General features: G+C 39.5%; 1 protein-coding gene across 8 annotated transcripts in view; it reads right to left on the bottom strand.

Moving 5' to 3' along the window:
- ATG7 (autophagy related 7) overlaps positions 1–17,399 on the bottom strand; it is a 245,926-nt gene that overhangs the window by 184,782 nt on the left and 43,745 nt on the right. For all 8 annotated transcript variants that reach the window (XM_059161746.1, XM_059161751.1, XM_059161752.1 and 5 more), the window contains 5 exons: positions 16,784–16,905; positions 12,503–12,593; positions 11,554–11,698; positions 7,873–8,031; positions 1,366–1,560 (listed from right to left, as the gene is read on the bottom strand). In XM_059161746.1, coding sequence (XP_059017729.1) covers positions 1,366–1,560; positions 7,873–8,031; positions 11,554–11,698; positions 12,503–12,593; positions 16,784–16,905 — 712 coding nt within the window. The remainder of the gene's footprint in view (positions 1–1,365; positions 1,561–7,872; positions 8,032–11,553; positions 11,699–12,502; positions 12,594–16,783; positions 16,906–17,399) is intronic.

Here is a 17,399-nt window from a genome sequence, read left to right as displayed (position 1 = left end):
TGTAATTAGAGTCTAGAAGCCAATGTTAGTAAAAGCTACCCAATACTGAGGATTTGCCTGACCAGTGATTATCACTAATCATTTACTTTGGCTTCATTTAGAAGTCCCAGATGAGGATATTTACAGTTTTATATATCCTATTTACAGATAAGGATAATGAAAGTCAGAGTAGTTACTTCTATAACTTGCCCAGGGTCACTTAGCTGTTAAGAGGTAAATGTATAAAACCAAGTTTTGAGAGTTCTCAGTCACATTCTTTCCACCATTGTGCTATCATCTGCCATGTCTACACACATTTTTTTTTAAAAAAGATTTCATTTGAGAGAGAGAGAGAGAGCAGAGTGAGAGCGAGTGACTGAGAGAGAATACACGACAAGCTGGGGAGAGGGGGCAGAGAGAGAGAGAGAGAGAGAGAGAAGCAGGCTCCTCCCTGAGCAGGGAGCTAGCCATGGGGCTTAATCCCAGGAGACTGGGAATCATGACCTGGGCTGAAGGCTTAACTGACTGAGCCACCCAGGGGCCCTAACAGACATTTTTTTTTTTTTTCATAATAGCTTCACTGAGACATAACTGACACACTATAATTCAACCTTCACAGAGATTTTTTAAGGACACTTTTTTTCTCATTTATATTAGAATTTCTCTTAGTTGTAATTTAACTTATTCTCCTAAATTTCTGGTTATATGGGAAGTTGGATAATAAAAAGTTCACCAGAAAAAAAAAATCACTCACAATCTCATGGCTCAAACACTTACTACTAATAGTTTTGGGTATTTCTTCCTGTTGTTTTCACGCTTTCTCTTTCCTTGCCCCCTCTTTCTCCCTTCTTCTTGCGTCCTCCCCACCCTCTTGCTAAACAGATGTAAATGTTTATATATTTACAGATATAAACAATTCTTATTAAATGTATACAGTATCATATCTTGCTTTTTTAACATAATGTGATATATTCCATGTTAAGTCTTTGAGAACATAATTGTGCACAGTTGCATAGTATTCCATCACATTTATGTATTGTGATTTATTTAACCATTCCATACTGTTGGCCCTTGAAGCTGTCACTGACCAAAAAGTAATAAATGAGACAGTCCTTGTCCTTTTGGAGCTTACATTTTATTTTAAGTAGAATATCCCCTCTAGAAGACGTCAAAGGGTTGCTGTGAAAATTAAACAGAAGAAACCTATTATACTAGATGGTGGTGTATGAGACAAAGACACCGTCCGCCAGCGGAAGCCTTTTGACACCATGTCACTAGGTCATTTGCCAGCACATCTCTCTTCTGGAGGGAAGGCAGATCTCCCTCCAGGTAATGGCACATCAAGTCACAACCAGACACAAGAGCCCCAAGATCCACACAATCTACCTTTCTTTTGCTCGCAGCAATGACGGCAGGGAGCCACCGGCTCTCTCTGGTGTCCATCAACAGGAAAATGACATCATGGCTTTCAATAAGCTGCTCCAGTTGCTCCACATCCCTGCGGGCTTGCTCCAGGGTGACGCTAGAAAAGTTCACTGGGTGTCCAGGCATCGGGATGCTCATGTTGAACCCTCTGGCATTCTGGGGAAACACCCAGATATACAGATGTCTGAAGCAAACATATAGGTTATATCTTAGAGCCCATTTCTCCCCATAGCTACAAGCATGCATGTGTGGTCACTTGCAACCAGAAATTTCTCTGTGCATGATTTTGCTGCTTGTCCCTTTTGCTACCTGTTCCCTGTACCTTCTTTACCTCTACATTCTAGATTATCTTGTTCTGTCATCTCAGGGTCCCTGGGCCTGGATAAAGCAGCAAACAGAGACATACAGATCCTAGTTCCAAAGAAGGAGGTAAGTACTTCCCTTTGACGCAAGGAGGACACTGAAGAAAACTGTAACTTTGGTTTTTCCTATAATCTGAGGACAGGAACCTCTATGAAAATGCCCTGTGCCTGCTCAGGTCCTCTGTCCAGTTGTCTCTCCCTACTGGTTCCCAAAATGCCTCCCGCCACCATTTCCTTAGTGTTTAACATCTCTAAATAGGATCACATAAGGTTAGAATGACTGATAGTTACGCTTTAATCTTAGAGGTATATGCACTTTAAAAAAGCTATCTAAACCAAAAAACTCTCTAACTTACAATAAGAAAATCTACTTAGGAGCATACAGATTTTTTTTTTTTTTTGGAGGGGACAGAAGGGGGATGAGCTATAGCAGAGTGTGGTACTCAAATGGAACTTCATTCCTTGTCCAAAGTTGTCAGGTGGCCAGGATTCTCTTCAAGTGTGGGGACTCAGAAGTTTTCATAGGGGCTTTAGAACAGCTCTGTAATTTACCACTGGTCCCCTGAAGGCCCCACGGTGTCTTGGCAGATTAACAGTGAGTCACATATAGGTGTCAATGAAGCCAGGGATATTAACTGTCCACAGAAAAGGAAGTGTTCTAGAATCACAAACTGCACCCTTAACTCCCTGTATAAGGCTGGCTACAGGGAGGAGTGTGAAATCATTAGCTTTCTCATTCATTTCCCAAAACCTGTCACCTACCAGAAGAACAGCTGAGGGTGGGGAGGGAGGACAGAATAAATAGGTCCTTTTACAAAGCAAAAAAAAATTTTTTTTGTGGATTGTAGCTCTGTTCTTCTTATCTTTTTTTTTTTTTTTTTTTTTTAAAGATTTTATTTATTTATTTGACAGAGAGAAATCACAAGTAGATGGAGAGGCAGGCAGAGAGAGAGAGAGGGAAGCAGGCTCCCTGCCGAGCAGAGAGCCCGATGCGGGACTCGATCCCAGGACCCTGAGATCATGACCTGAGCCGAAGGCAGCGGCTTAACCCACTGAGCCACCCAGGCGCCCTGTTCTTCTTATCTTAAACTTTAAACCTAATCTCCAGGATTCAAGGAAGAGACAAACAATATTAACAAAAGCAGTGATATTTAAAAGAATGAAAAAAAGTTGTAGGCAAAATAGGAAAAGACGCCAGACAGAAAGGACTTCAGAAAGAGGGTTCAAAACAAGTCCATTTTAACAACGAGAACACTACAGAGGCAGCTATCTGGACCTCATTAATTAATTAACTCATTAAGCATTTTGCATCTACCAGGTACCAAATACTATAGTAAACAATAGCAGAGACTACAGTAATGTTATTACCTTATTGTCTTATTACAATTGGCAAAGCATTTTAATTGGTGGTAGCTTGATCCAAAAAAGGTATTATTTAGGTATATTAATGACACCAAGATTAAAGCATAACTACTCAACACCAATTCGGATCTTTTCAGTAATACAGATCCATACCCACTTCACTGACCTCCATAATCCTCTGCTTGCTAAAACTTCAGCCAGTAAGCCTACTCAGGACTGGCTCTCAGCCCACCATTTAGATTCACATACCTAAGGCTGGAATTCAGCAAGTTTCAACATGGCAGTTTTCAACCTTGGCTACACATCAGAACCACCTAGAGAGGTTTTAAAATTCCTAATGCCTAGGCTTTTCCCCAGACTATTTAAATTGGAATTTCTGAGAGTGGGCCCTACCATCAATATTTTCTAAAACTCTCCAGATGATTCAAATGTATAGCCAGGGTGAAAGTTCACAGAAAGTATAACACACAGATTTCAGTTGGGTGTATTTCAACAAACTACATATTAACCACTGCATACACCCAGCAAGACATAGGACACTTCCATCACCCTTGAATATGCTTGTGTGCCCCTTCCCAGTCAATTCACACCGTTCCCATCCCCACTGGGACAACTGCTGTTGCAACCACTTTTTAAAACCCTAGATTAGTTTTGCCTATTTTAGAACCTCATATAAATGGTATCCTGCAGTCTATACCTGTTGATGTTTGGCTTTTTTTGCCCAGCATAATGCTTTCGAGGTCCATCCATATTAGTAAAGTATCAAGAGTGTGTTCCTTTTTGCTGTATGAAAATACCTCAATTTTTTACTTAATGTCTCACTGACCACTATTTGGGTTATTTCTAAATTTTGGCTATTATGAATAAATCCATTATGGAAATTCTTCTGTAAGTGTTTTAGAGTATGTATGTTTTCATTTCCTTTAGATAAACATCTACGAGTGGGATTTCTGGGTTTAGGTTAGTTTAGTTTCATGAAAACCTGCCAGACTGATTTATAAAATGGTTGTTTGAGCAGTAGACCAAGAGCTCTGGTTGCTCCCCAGCCTGACAACATTTATCCCTGTCAGTCTTTTTAACTTGAGCCACTTTAGTGGGCATATCTTCATGGTTTTAATTCCTGTTTCCCTGAGACCACAGATGTTGAGCATTTTTGTGTGTGCACTGGCCATTTATAGGTCTTCACTATGAAATAAATGCCTGCAGAAGTCTTTGGCCCCTTTAAGAAAAATCCTTGTCTGTCCTTTTATTATTGAGTGTGGTAGAGGTTGTTTATGGATTTTGTTTAATAGCTGTTTGCCAAGTAGACATAGCCTGAATGTTTTCTGGGTTTTGGCCAGACTTTTCACTCTCTTAATGGAACTGATTGGGAAGCAGGAGTTTCAGGTTTTGATGAAGTTAAGTCCAAGTTATCCATTTTTTCACTTACGGTCAGTATTTCCTGGGCCCTAGGAAACCTCTGTGTATCACAAGAACACTGTACTACTTTCTCCTGGAAGCTCGGTAGTTCAGCTTTTATGCTTAGTTCTGAACTTACTGGAGTGTCATCTAAGGGCTTAGGGTGCTCCATGAGGGCAATCCATTCTGGATAGGTGGGATTCCAATGTCTTCCAGCCTTGGGGGAACTCTGGAATCTCCACTCTCACAGCAGATAGTAGTGCTTTTTTGCCCAGACTCACAAAGTCACGACCTGAGCTCATGTAGCTTGATCTGGTCAAGGACTCAAGGTGCCGCCCAGACTACTTCTCTGCTCAGCTCCCATGTCTGATACTCTGTCCTGTGCATTCCAGCTCCCTTAGCTGCTCTGAACTTGGATGTTAGTTTCCTCAGCTCATCAAGCCCAGGAACAGCTCCCTGGGCTCCTCATGGGCTCTGGCATGAGCCAGAAAGTTCCTCTATGCAATGGGCTGGGACAAACATTTTTTATTTCCTTTTTGTCTAGGACCATTGTCTTTCCATTGTTCATTGACTGGAAAGAGTCAATTTATGTATTTTACCCAGCTGCATAATTGTTTATGGCAGGAGAACTGGTCCAATAATAGTTACTCATCAGAGTTAAAAACAGACGTCCAGAGTTGGGTTTTAAAAGCTCTATGGTGGTTCCACAATCCTATATTATATTGCCTTGTCTTAGAAAAGGGAACTTCACATAGTTATTTGACTTATTAATGATCAGGTTTTTTCCTATTCAGTTAATTCAACCCCAGGATTACACAGGGTATTTGCAGTAGAATAGTTCTTTCCATGTCTTGTTCACTTAAGACATTTCTGCAGTCTGGTATGAGGAAGGTGATGAGTAAGTATTTATTCAAGCAAAAAAAAAAAAACACCACACCGAACATACAAAGAAAGCACCATAAGCCCGAGTAACCTGTAAGTGAAATTATGATGGACTGCACCAGGACTTAAATGGATTCTGCACATCATCTATTATTTTTTATAAGGTAGGAAGGATAAAACTGTAACAGACCTGGTTCCTGGCCTCAAGGACTGAATAACCTAGTAAGGAAAGCAAAGTAGCACAATGTAAGTGCCAAGGAAGATGTTTGACCTGGTGGGCTAATGATTTCAAGAAAAGGTAAACTTGATCTCAAATGTCCAGCAAGAGTCAACCCTAGCTTTGGCCCTACCTTCTACCCCAGGGCCTTTCTCTGTATTCCCTGACCTCCACTCTTCAGCTTCCCTGGTTTTCCTTGGTGCCACAGAAGCGCTGTGCTGCCTCCTGACCTCTGGCATTTGTACAGACAGCTCTGATACCCTTCATTTAGCTGATCCCCACTCATCCTGCAGGACTTAGCCTCCTCAAGGGAGTCTAACTTAGGTCAGGCTACCTGGCAAACATCCTCATAGCAACTGAGCTCCTGGTTCATGCACTTACTACAATTATAACTATTTATGAAATCAGTTATTGACCATGCTCCCCCTCTGGACTACAATAGTCCCATGCAGGGAAGACGGAACTTTGTTTTGTTCTCCAGTCTCTAGCACACAGAAGGCCTTAAATATTTAATGACTAAGTAAAAGAATAACTGAACAAATAAATAGGGAGGACTGCACTGGATCACAGAAACATTTGGACAAGGAAAAATTTCAGGCAACTAGTAGCAGAGGTCAGCTTCAAAGCCAGGTCTGTCTGGGCCCTGAGGGGAATTTGTAACACTTTCCAGTCACAGACTGGATTATTCTTCCGAACTATGCACTGCCTCTCACTAATAGAATTAAATGTCTTCATCCTTTGCCACATGACTTTGTAGGACCTCCCACTAGGAAGGCGGAGGAGTTTGTCCAACTCCACTGACCTTGGGCATGGCCTTGTGACTGGCTTTGGCAAGGAAATGGAGAATGCTGCACTGTGTCACTGGTGAGCTGAGACTTGGGTCTAAGTTTTTACCAATCCTTTTACACTTCCACCTTCTACCGTAAGAAGAGCATGACACAGAAGACTGCTGCTCCCTGAACCTAGATTTTAAAACAATGACACATAGCACAGACTGGAACTTGACTTAAAACCTGGAGTCCAGCCTAGCCCAGCAGCTAAGCCACAGCCAATCTGCAGACCTGTGAATGTGAAATAAATGCTTATAATAGTAAGGCAGAGATGTGAGGATTGTGTGGTATGCAATAATGTAGCAGAAACCTAGCTAATATGATGGGGTTGTAACATTCTAATTTCTTTTGGCATCAAGGTCCTAGCTGGGGACACAGCTGGTATTCATCAATAGTCTTAAATTAAACCCAATAGATGATGTTCCTCTGGATCACTGGTAAAATGGACAAACAACATTGCTCTTTTAAAGCAAGAACTAAAATGAATAGGGGCACCTGGGTGGCTCAGTGGGTTGAAGCCTCTGCCTTTGGCTCAGGTCATGATCCCAGGGTCCTGGGATTGAGCCCTGCATTGGGCTCTCTGCTAGGCAGGGAGCCTGCTTCCTCCTCTCTCTCCGCCTGACTCTGCCTTCTTGTGACCTCTGCCTGTCAAATAAAATCTTAAAAAAAAAAAAAAAAATTTATAAGAACTAAAATGAATAAATCTAAGACTGAGTGATTAAACAGAAAAACCTTGAGAAAGGGGTTTTTTTGTTTGTTTTGTTTTGTTTTTAAGCTAGCACTGAGAACCTCTAATGCCACTTTAAGTGTTAGCAGATGCTTTGGAGACATCTAACCTAACTTCTGTCAGATAAACTGATTAAGCATGCAAGATGCACATTTTCTTTTATGGATGATCTTTAAAAAAAAAAAAAAAAAACAAAAAAAAACCTGCCAGGATTTTGAATCACATGAACCGAACAAGCTTGTCTCTTACTATCTGGTATTTTCAAAGTAAACAATGCAACTCAAAAACAAGAAAACAGCTTGAGTAAAAAGCTAAATATTTAGCCAGATACTCCTTCTGCACAGACTACATTCAATTTAGTTTCATAAGCCTGTACTAAGTAACTAACAAGTATTCTGGTGATGAAGAAAGAATATCTAATACCTGAGCTACCAAGAATCCCCTTGGACTAAGGAAGTATATAAAAATATGCCAAATTTTGGGGGGCAGTATTTTGCCAATATTCCCACATTCCTTAACTTAGATTCAGATAATGCTTTAAAACTTACAAAAACTTTTCATAAGTGCTTCATTTATAAGCTTGGCCATATAATGGAGTCCTGGGTAGTAAGTGACAAACATCCATTCCCCAAGATTAATCCGAGAAGCTACAGGAGACAAGCTCTGACGTTCCCAAACAGCATCACGTACCACTCCAGGAAATATTTTCTGAAGCCGGTCTGCTGCAGCCAGGGCCTTGGGCTTACCACCTGCTAGGCAATCTTCAAATTCATAGAGAGGCTGCCTCACAGGATTGGAGTAGGAGATATTGGCGTTGTCCACAAATGTGATGTGTCTGACGCCCCAACCCTGCATGGAAACAAGAGATCAGGGTGTGTTTCTGATGAACATGTCACGGAATGTCTCTCTTTAAGGTATTGCTTGGGGGTAGCTTGGGAACCTCAAATACAGGAAACTTCAGAAAATGAATTGTGCAAATTCAGTTTTTGATCCACAGAGGGTCAACTTCCTTTAAAAGATAATATAATTATATACCTGGTGCCTGGCTTCCTGCAGTAATGAGACTAAGAAATGTCAGGGTGGGTCTGAATAATAACTCATTATTTTTGACAGTGGCACCAGAGGAAGATCTGGAGGTGAGTCCCATAAGAATTGTCTATGTTGCTGTCTTAAAAGGATTAGTGATAAGCCCCTAAATGTCCTTGCTTTCCCTTAATGAATAATTAAGTATAAATAACAGCTCACATTAAAACTCACTTAAAGCCTGAATTAACTCCTCAGAAAAATAACTTAGGAGTTATTCCCCGTCGTATAACGTCAAAGAAGATTTTGTACTACTTCTTCGAGATGTAAAGGCCTTATTAATATTCAGTAATCCACCAGACAATTCTATATTCTCAGAAATAGTTTGCACGATTTCATATACTTCAATTATAACTCCTAGAAAGTCTTATAGAACCACACAATTTTGAAGTGAGATGGAATCTCTAATATCCTTAGTCCAATTATTTCATTCTACAGAGATGGCAAGAGTAGCCCGGAAATCATTTAAGGTCATAGATCTGGTTAATGGTTGGGAAGGAATGAAATCTAGAGTTGCAACCAAATGAAGATGCCTACTTTTTGAAGAGTGAGGTGCAGTGTGTGTATTTTAGCAGATCATAAGAAAGCATAGTGATCTAAGAGCAGCCCTGCTATGACTGGCTACAAAGCTGATTCTGCTCTCTCTCTTATTTCAATATCTTTCCATTAGGGATTCAGAAACTCAATTAGACTGATGGTTCCAAGGGCACAGTCAACAGAAATCCAAGATTTATTTTCAGGGTTGAGAAGGACAGGCCAGTATCCATCCTTTCAAAAGTATAGTTTAGGTTATCTGTTTTGAAAGCCCACTAGTAAACTTTGGTCTACTCACCCAGTTTGGTAAGTGACTTACCAGCAAAGCAGTCTACCATGGAGGCAGAATAAAGTTATGGGAAATATAAAAGTCACTTGTGCTTGGTTTGGGGACATTTATTTCTGAAGTATTTTTACCTTCCTTAAAGCAATGCTGAGTGGACAGCAAGGAAGACAGTCTGGGAAGATGCTGGGCAGTGGGAAGAAAGCCAGGTAAATTACAAACAGACCACAGGTTAGCCACCTGCAGGTGGGTATTTGCTTCTGGCTTTTTGGAATGCTACACAGTTTAAATGGCTAACCTGCCAAGATTAAAGAAAACTGTAACACTTGATGCTGGTGAGGATGTGGTGATGAAAAGCTATTGTACTGGATGAGAATGTAAAATGATGTAATTTTTCTGGAAAACAATTTAGCAATATGTTTCTAGAATCTTTCAAATGTTCCTATCTTCTGGTCTATTTGCAGCAATCTATCCTCAGTAAATGCTTCCAGCAATTTATCCGAGGAAGTAACCGGAAATATTAACAAAAATGTTCCACAACATAATTTACAGTTGTAAAATACTGGAAACAATGTTACCATCTACCACTAGGGGAATGTCTCAGAACAGTATATTTCATCATTTAAGAAGGCATATTCTATAGTCATTAAAAATGCCTGACAGGCATCATTTTTAATTACATGAGAAAGTGTTACAATGTTAATATATGAAAGCAAGGGGAATTATTATAAATAAGATTTTTAAAATATATATTTAACAAACATTGAAGGAAATAAGTGAAAAACTGGTAGGAAAATGGGTGTCTTCTTTTCCTGCTTTATAACTTTTGACACTTTACAAATTTTCTACAGTAGCTTTCCACTGACTTTATAATTTTTAAAAATGTTAAGAAAACCTAAGCACCTAATTCTGGAAGCCAGGTAAAGAACAATAAAATAAATTCCACAAGACAGGAAGATATTAATTAAGATAAAAGTAATTATTAATGAATCTGAAAGCAAAGCAAAACGAGAGCAAAAACTATAGAACTAATAAATAAATCAAGTACTTAGTCCTCCAAAAAGACTGATAAAATAGACACGCCTCTCTGGCAAGTCTGAATAAGAGAAAAAAAGAGAAAACATAAACATGCAACCTTAGGGATGAGGAAAGATTTTTTAAAAAGACAAAGAGAGTCTTGGGGTGCCTGGGTGGATCAGTGGGTTAATGCCTCTGCCTTTGGGTCAGGTCATGATCTCAAGGTCCTGGGATTGAGCCAGTATAGGGCTCTCTACTCAGCAGGGAACCTGCTTCCTCCCTTCTCTCTCTGCCTACTTGTGATCTGTCTGTCAAATAAATAAATAAAATCTTTTTTTTTAATTTTAAAGATTTTGTTTATTTATTTGACAGATTACATGTAGGCAGAGACGCAGGCAGAGAGAGAGGAGGAAGCAGGCTCCCTGCTGAGCAGAGAGCCCGATGCGGGGCTCAGTCCCAGGACCCTGAGATCATGACCTGACCCGAAGGCAGAGTCTTAACCCCCTGAGCCACCCAGGCGCCCCAAATAAATAAAATCTTAAAAAAAAGAGACAAAGAGAGTCTTAAAAGATGCTAAGAGAATACCATATGTATTTTGTGTCAATTAATTTGAAAATTTAGATGAATAAAAGAAAATTTACGAAGCAAATGAAATTAAATATTTACTCTCACTAATAAAAGAAATGCAAATTAAAAAGCTCTGTTTTGTACAAGTTTCTAAAAGTACAACCTAGTAAAATGTTTCTGGAAGGTAATTAAGCTTGGGAAAAAACCCCATATAAATATATTGTACATAGTATATATTGTACATTTAAGTGCATGTGAGTATACACACAGGTGCATACACACATACATTCTCTCTAAAATAACAATTCTACTTATAGGGCTTTTTTCCTAAAGAAATAATCCTAGACATATGTAAAGATATAAAAATGTTCATTTCAACAGCATCTCAAAAAAATATGCTGAAGTTGGAAAAAATCGAGGACATGGTCACTAAGTATACATTATACAGAACACACAGAGAACCACAATTACCTTTCTATAAAGTTAAGAATAAAAACCTATTACAGACAGTATACTATGTTCCAATTTTTATAAATATAAACAAATGGCAGCAAAGATGACAAATGTCCCTCTATGTGTTTGCATCTGCCTATGAAAAGTTCAAGGAATGTGATATTGTGTACTAATCTAGTAAGTCTTCTTAATTCTGGGAAATGGGACTTGAGATGAAGGTGGACAAAGACTTTCTGTTTCTACTTTGTAATAAAAGTATGAGTGCCTTACATTGTTAAAAAGATAACTGAGAAAAGAAAAAGGAAGGGAGAGAGGTAGGGAAAAAGAAAGGGAAGGAGGGAAAGGAAATCTGGGAGGTAGAAGGCAATACGGTATAGCAAAATAAGAAAAGAAGCCACAGCTTCAGAGGTACCATTTGGCCCCCATAAACTTACCATCAATGTCCTAGCTACATTACAGCCCAAGGTGCCAGCTCCAAGCAGCAGACACTTGGCAGACACAATCTTGTCTAAGTCCAAAGTAGGGACCAATCTCCAACACATCAATTTGAGATTTAAATCCACTGATGACTCAGCTAACCTAGAAAATGACAGAATTATTTATTCATTCAGTCACTCATTTATGCCCCATCTTATCCTAAAAAGGTAGAAAGCATCTGAATAAGAAACTGAGGAACAAATCCTGAGCAAAATGGGATCAAAGGGAAAATAAGATGAAGCTTTAGGGCAATAGGGAGGAGAAATGGCATACAATTTGTGCCACCGTAGGCTACTGCCACTGCTAGTGATAGGCCATGAATTTGATACTGAGCCCCTAGCAGCCAAGGGGAAAATGTAGACATGGCCACTTACAGGAGTCATTGTAACTATAAATTTAAAAAGTAAAACAAAACAAACAAAAAAACCCACAGCTACTTAAGAGGAAATTTTCCCTAATACTGAAAACAAGAAATATTTTCCACATCCCCTCAAAAAAGGGTGCACTTATATCATCCCTTAAATACAACATTAGTTTCCATTAAATATTTCTCACAATGTCCTTCAATGTAGGCTAATAGGAAAAATCAAAGGACCATGAATAAAGGACTAAAAGGTAGTAGGTACCTGTAACTAACTAGGTTTGAGTGTCTCAGCTCAAAGCAAGAACAAAATTTATAATGTCTAGAAGAGTAGATGAACTGTGTGCTCTTCCAAATCTCCATTGGTGATATTTAGTTTTCACAACCACAATTAAATCAAGTCAGGCAGCAACGACTCGAGTAACACTTGTCATTATAAAAAGCAGCCCCTGCGCTGCCCTGAGTGATGTGGTTGGTCTGACGGAACCTTCTGTGTGTCCTGGTGACAAACAGCCCCATTGGAGAAAACAGCTTCCAAAATATACCTTTTGGGGTCCATACATTCACTGAGGTTCACCATCCTCGGTCCCATGCCGCCTTTCTGGTTTTTTTCCCATCCAACTGCTTTGGGACAATCTTAAAGCAAATAAAATAGGGAGTTGAATGAAGGAAGGAAAAATAAAAACAAGTAAGTAAAGTAGCAAGAGGGCCAAACATTAATAAGCTTTCAGTTCACTTCTTTCTCACAGAGGCTCCAGGGCTTGAACTTGCACGTACTTGCTAAGTGGCTGGCCATCTGCCCCAACTACCCACACCCTTGCGGAGAGACCACCAGACCCGGGCATGGTTTTTCTGTAGAAGGGCTTCTGAAATAACCCTCGATTTTCATCTGAGTAGCCTCCACTTCCCCAGTTCCTGGAAGTTGCTCAAAATAAGACGATCCCCTCTGGGCTATGTATAACCCTGTGCAGGGCTCTCTTACCAAGGAAGACCAGCCAGTGTGACTACACTTTTCCACTGAAGTTCCCACCAGGCTTTCAAACTCTGCATTCAGTTCCTCCTTTCTGTTTCTCATCCTTACCATGTCCCTCTGCTCAGCCTCCCAAGCCTGTCACTGAGCACCTGGCCTATTCCTCTGTTAAGCGGCCCTCTCCTTTAAGTTTATCCTTATCCATTCAGACCTTCCCCTTTCCTGACTTTTCTCTTCTCCACTAACCTCTCTTAATCTCTGCTATGGGTGCCTCAGAACTTTAATTCCAGTTCTCAAAGTGTGCTCTGTGTGATGCTCTGAGAGGATAAGGGTCCTGTGGTTGCTCTATTCTACTATTAGAAAATCTCTTAAGTGTCTCGCTTGCTTTCTAGAAAGCTCCTGCTACTTTCTCACCTTAATGGTAATCTGACTTCCTTGGTGGAAACCTGCTAATGGGGGCCTCTCTTACACTCCTCATATCTTAGGACCTTTGTCACTCTCCCATTCTCACCAAATACCTGAAATTCACACTAAAACCTCAACTCCTTAATAGGGAATTCACTTGGCCACATCTATGCTGCTAGCATCCCCTCCAATGTCTGCCTTAAGTAACATTCTCTGAAGGAACAGGAACTCCCTGACTTAAAAATGTATAGGACTGCTGGGAAGAATTGTATGTTTCTAATTTGTATGTTGGTGTTCTTGGCCATTCTCCTACTTTTAAAGATTTTATTTATTTATTTATTTATTTGACAGATCACAAGTAGGCAGAGAGGCAGGCAGAGAGAGAGAGGAGGAAACAGGCTCCCTGCCGAGCAGGACCCTGGGATCATGACCTGAGCCAAAGGCAGAGGTTTTAACCCACTGAGCCACCCAGGTGCCCCAATTCTCCTACTTTTAGATTGCTGCCAACACTTCTATTTTTCTTTCCTTGGTAACTTTTTAGCTTTTGACCTCTGTTTTTTAAAATAGTATTGCTCAATATAATTATGGGACCTAGAAGGTATAGATTTTCTTAATGCACTCTTTCCTTTCTGGGATAGAATGACCATTGAAAAACCTTGGGGCCAGTTATCCTCGAAAGCTACTTGGGCCCCACTGTAGCTGGAGACATCATTCACAGCAAGAAGCCAGAAAACGAATGTCCCTTCCCATTTTAACTCAGGCACTCTGAAGTGGTCCATTTTTTTTTTTTTTAATGTAACAAAGTTAAACTGCTATAAAAGAGGAGTTCTTACAGAGGTTAAGAGTTCAAAATTCTTTTTTTCTAGGAAAAGGAGTTCAGACATGTTACTAAATTCATATTTTGTTTGTTTTCCTTAACTACACTTACATTAAATTTAAAAAAAACCTCTCTAACATATAGCCAAAAACCTGAAAGAACTTCAGAACAGTTTAGTACTGTAACTAACAACTCTGGCCTAAGTTTTCTCCTGTTACAGATAAGAAGTCATAGATAAAAACAAAATTTCATTTCAAATGAAAACATCTCTGTACTCAAAATGTCACAGCCATTTCTAAGAAATATATATAAAACTAGATATATTAGATATATCTAGATATAGATATATTACCTATATATATATATTAGATATAGCTTATTAACAATGGAAAAATATATTTAATCCATCAATAGTATTTAGTCAGTCCTATCTGCCTCTATATAAACTGTATCCATAAGCCATGCCCCAAATAATAGAAAAATATTTTTTAGGAGAAAATCAGGTCTTGCTTTCCCACAGCTGAACAAGCAGGAGGAGAACATCAAGGACAAGAATTAAGATGAAGAATGTCCCACTCACAGCAGAGTCTACTGTCTCCTTCCCCTGGCTGCCAGTACAGTTTTGTAACAATGGACAGTGGGCTCCTTGCACCACAAGGAGCAAAAGATGATTAAAATTGTACTTCTTATGCCATTGTCATTGCAATTTTGGACTGTCTTCGAAATAATAAAAAATACTACCATATCAATAGCCTTCATTTCATACTATGATACAGAATAACTCTTTACAAAAATTTATTTAAAGTTTTATTTAGAGCTAACAGGGAAAACATTAATTTACATGAAAAAAAGAAAATTGGCCTTTCCTAAACTAAATAATCTACACTCGATATCAAGTATAAAGAAGATATATTGGGGTGCCTGGGTGACTCAGTTGGTTAAGCAGCTGCCTTCAGCTCAGGTTATGGTTCCAGGGTCCTGGGATTGAGCCCTACATCGGGCTTCGTGCTCAGCAGAGAGCCTGCTTCTCTCTCTCCCTCTGCCTGCTGCTCTGCTTACTTGTGTTCTCTGTCAAATAAATAAATAAAATCTTTTAAAAAAAAGATATGTTGAAGGTATTTATTGGGTGATAGGAAACACCTTTTTCAAAAGGAAATGTACAATGCTTCCAGGCTTTGCCAGCTTCACCAAGCATCAGCGAGATCATCGGAACCGTGAAGGAAGAATCATACAATGACTTTATCATAAAAATGGGAAAAAAAAGTGCTTCCTCTGAAGGACAGCTGGCAGGATTAAGTGAGTGAAGGAGTACGGAAGGCACCTGGTGGCCTCCCAGGCACAGACCAGGCACATATCGCTTGTTAGGTAACTCACCCATTCCTCTAGAACTATCTACAACTGTGGCTTAATAACACGCAGGTATGGCACCTCAGTTAATAGCACATGGAAGCTATTTCAGAAGGTGCCAGAAGAGGGTGCTAAATCAAATGCATGGATCTAAAGACAGCAGGAAAGCTGTGGATTTCTTAAGGCTCTCAATTTACAACCTATACCCTTCTTTGCCTAAGCTGAATCCACTGTAAATTTATCCAGGAAATCTATTTAAGACATTTATCAGTGCAATGGCAAAGAATCACCGATAAAATGCCCTCAGAGCCAATCCTGAAACCTTCTGACATCACTATAGAAATGACATCTCAGAAGAGAAGCTAACAGTGCCCTCCCCAACACACACACATTCTCTCTCTCTCTCTGAGGCACAGGACCCCCAGAAGAAAGAAAACAAAGTGCTGTCGTGGAACAATGTAGATGTGGCGAAAAGCAAATTAAACAATTATGTATAAAGGTACCCTGGAAAGCATGTAAGTCATAGAAATCTGAGAGATCATTTTGGAGAATGCTGGGCTTTGTTTAAATAGGAAATTAACATAAATTAGCATTTACTAAATGCCTATAATAAGCCAGATAGTGTTTTGTTTTTATACAGGACACACATTCGTCCTAAGGGAGACTCCATGAGGTAAGTATTATCTTTATTTTACTTGGATTTGAGTATGTATTCTATCTTTGTAACATGTATAAAAATACATAAATGTATACACACACACACACACACACACACACATCTATAAAATATCCATGAGCCCAAGTTTCCTAACTTATGAACTGGAGATAATAGCTGATGTCTACCATTCAGGATCTAGTGAAGAATATTAAATGTGGAAGGAGAAATGGCACTTTTGCTGACTGATTTACTATATGGAGAGAAAGATCACATAACTTTACACAACAAATAAATATGTAAGTATAGTATTTTGTTCTTCCTGTAAGAAAGTTCAGGAATAAAGATTTTATATGAAACAAAAGCTAGGTGGTGGGGGGAGAATCTTCAAGACTGGAGGGAAAAAACAAAGGCCTGAAGGAAATTTCCTGAGGACCATCTTTGCCTTTGTTCCTTTCTGAATAGCAGAGTGTGCCCTCTGTTCAAGGGAAGTGTTCCCATGGGCAAAGAGGTAGGCGCTGTACTTTTCTCTATCTTCTGCTGCCATTGTGAAGGGAATGAAAGGAAAGTTAAACTTGCTTCAGTTCCTGATAAATGATAATTATATGCATTCTCAAAGACTGGCAAATTACCTGGGCTAAATGCCATTTCTGGAAGCTTCACTTCGAAGACGATGCTGTGAGCAATGTCTCTCACCCCCTGCATGGTGCGGTCCCGGAAGCAGAGGACTTCAACAGACTGGAAACTGCTACTCCTTGATGTCAGGCCCCAGGTTTGAATTAATTCATTTTTTTTTTTTTTTTAAAGGAGGGAAAAGAAAGAGCTCACATAAGAGCTTCAGCAAAACCAGTTGGAGAGTATTCAATACATTGTTAATTATGCCTCACTGAACTCTTGGGGCATGGCCTTAACCTCTGAGAGATTTTGAACACATTCACATATGCTTTTTTTTGTCCAAATGCTTAGAGACCGAACAATGAATTGGCTCTGATTTCTAAATGGATTTTATGTAACAATCGCATTAAATAAATAAATAAATAAATAACTCTGACAAATCCATCTAAAATACAGGGGGGAATAAAGCTTACAAGACATTAAAAGAAACTCTAAGACATTCACGGGTTCTCCTGGCCCCCCTTCTCCCTCTGAACTCATATTTTATGAAATAGCACCTCAGTTAGAAATAGTTAGCAAGCCTATGTGTACTCAGACACACTACCTGGGTAAGCAAGTGTAACAATTCTCCCT

Source organism: Mustela lutreola, chromosome 2 (genome assembly GCF_030435805.1).
Source record: "Mustela lutreola isolate mMusLut2 chromosome 2, mMusLut2.pri, whole genome shotgun sequence".
Lineage (NCBI taxonomy): Eukaryota > Metazoa > Chordata > Mammalia > Carnivora > Mustelidae > Mustela > Mustela lutreola.
Note: the sequence above shows the minus strand (reverse complement) of the source record. Positions and strands in the feature narration are given on the sequence as shown.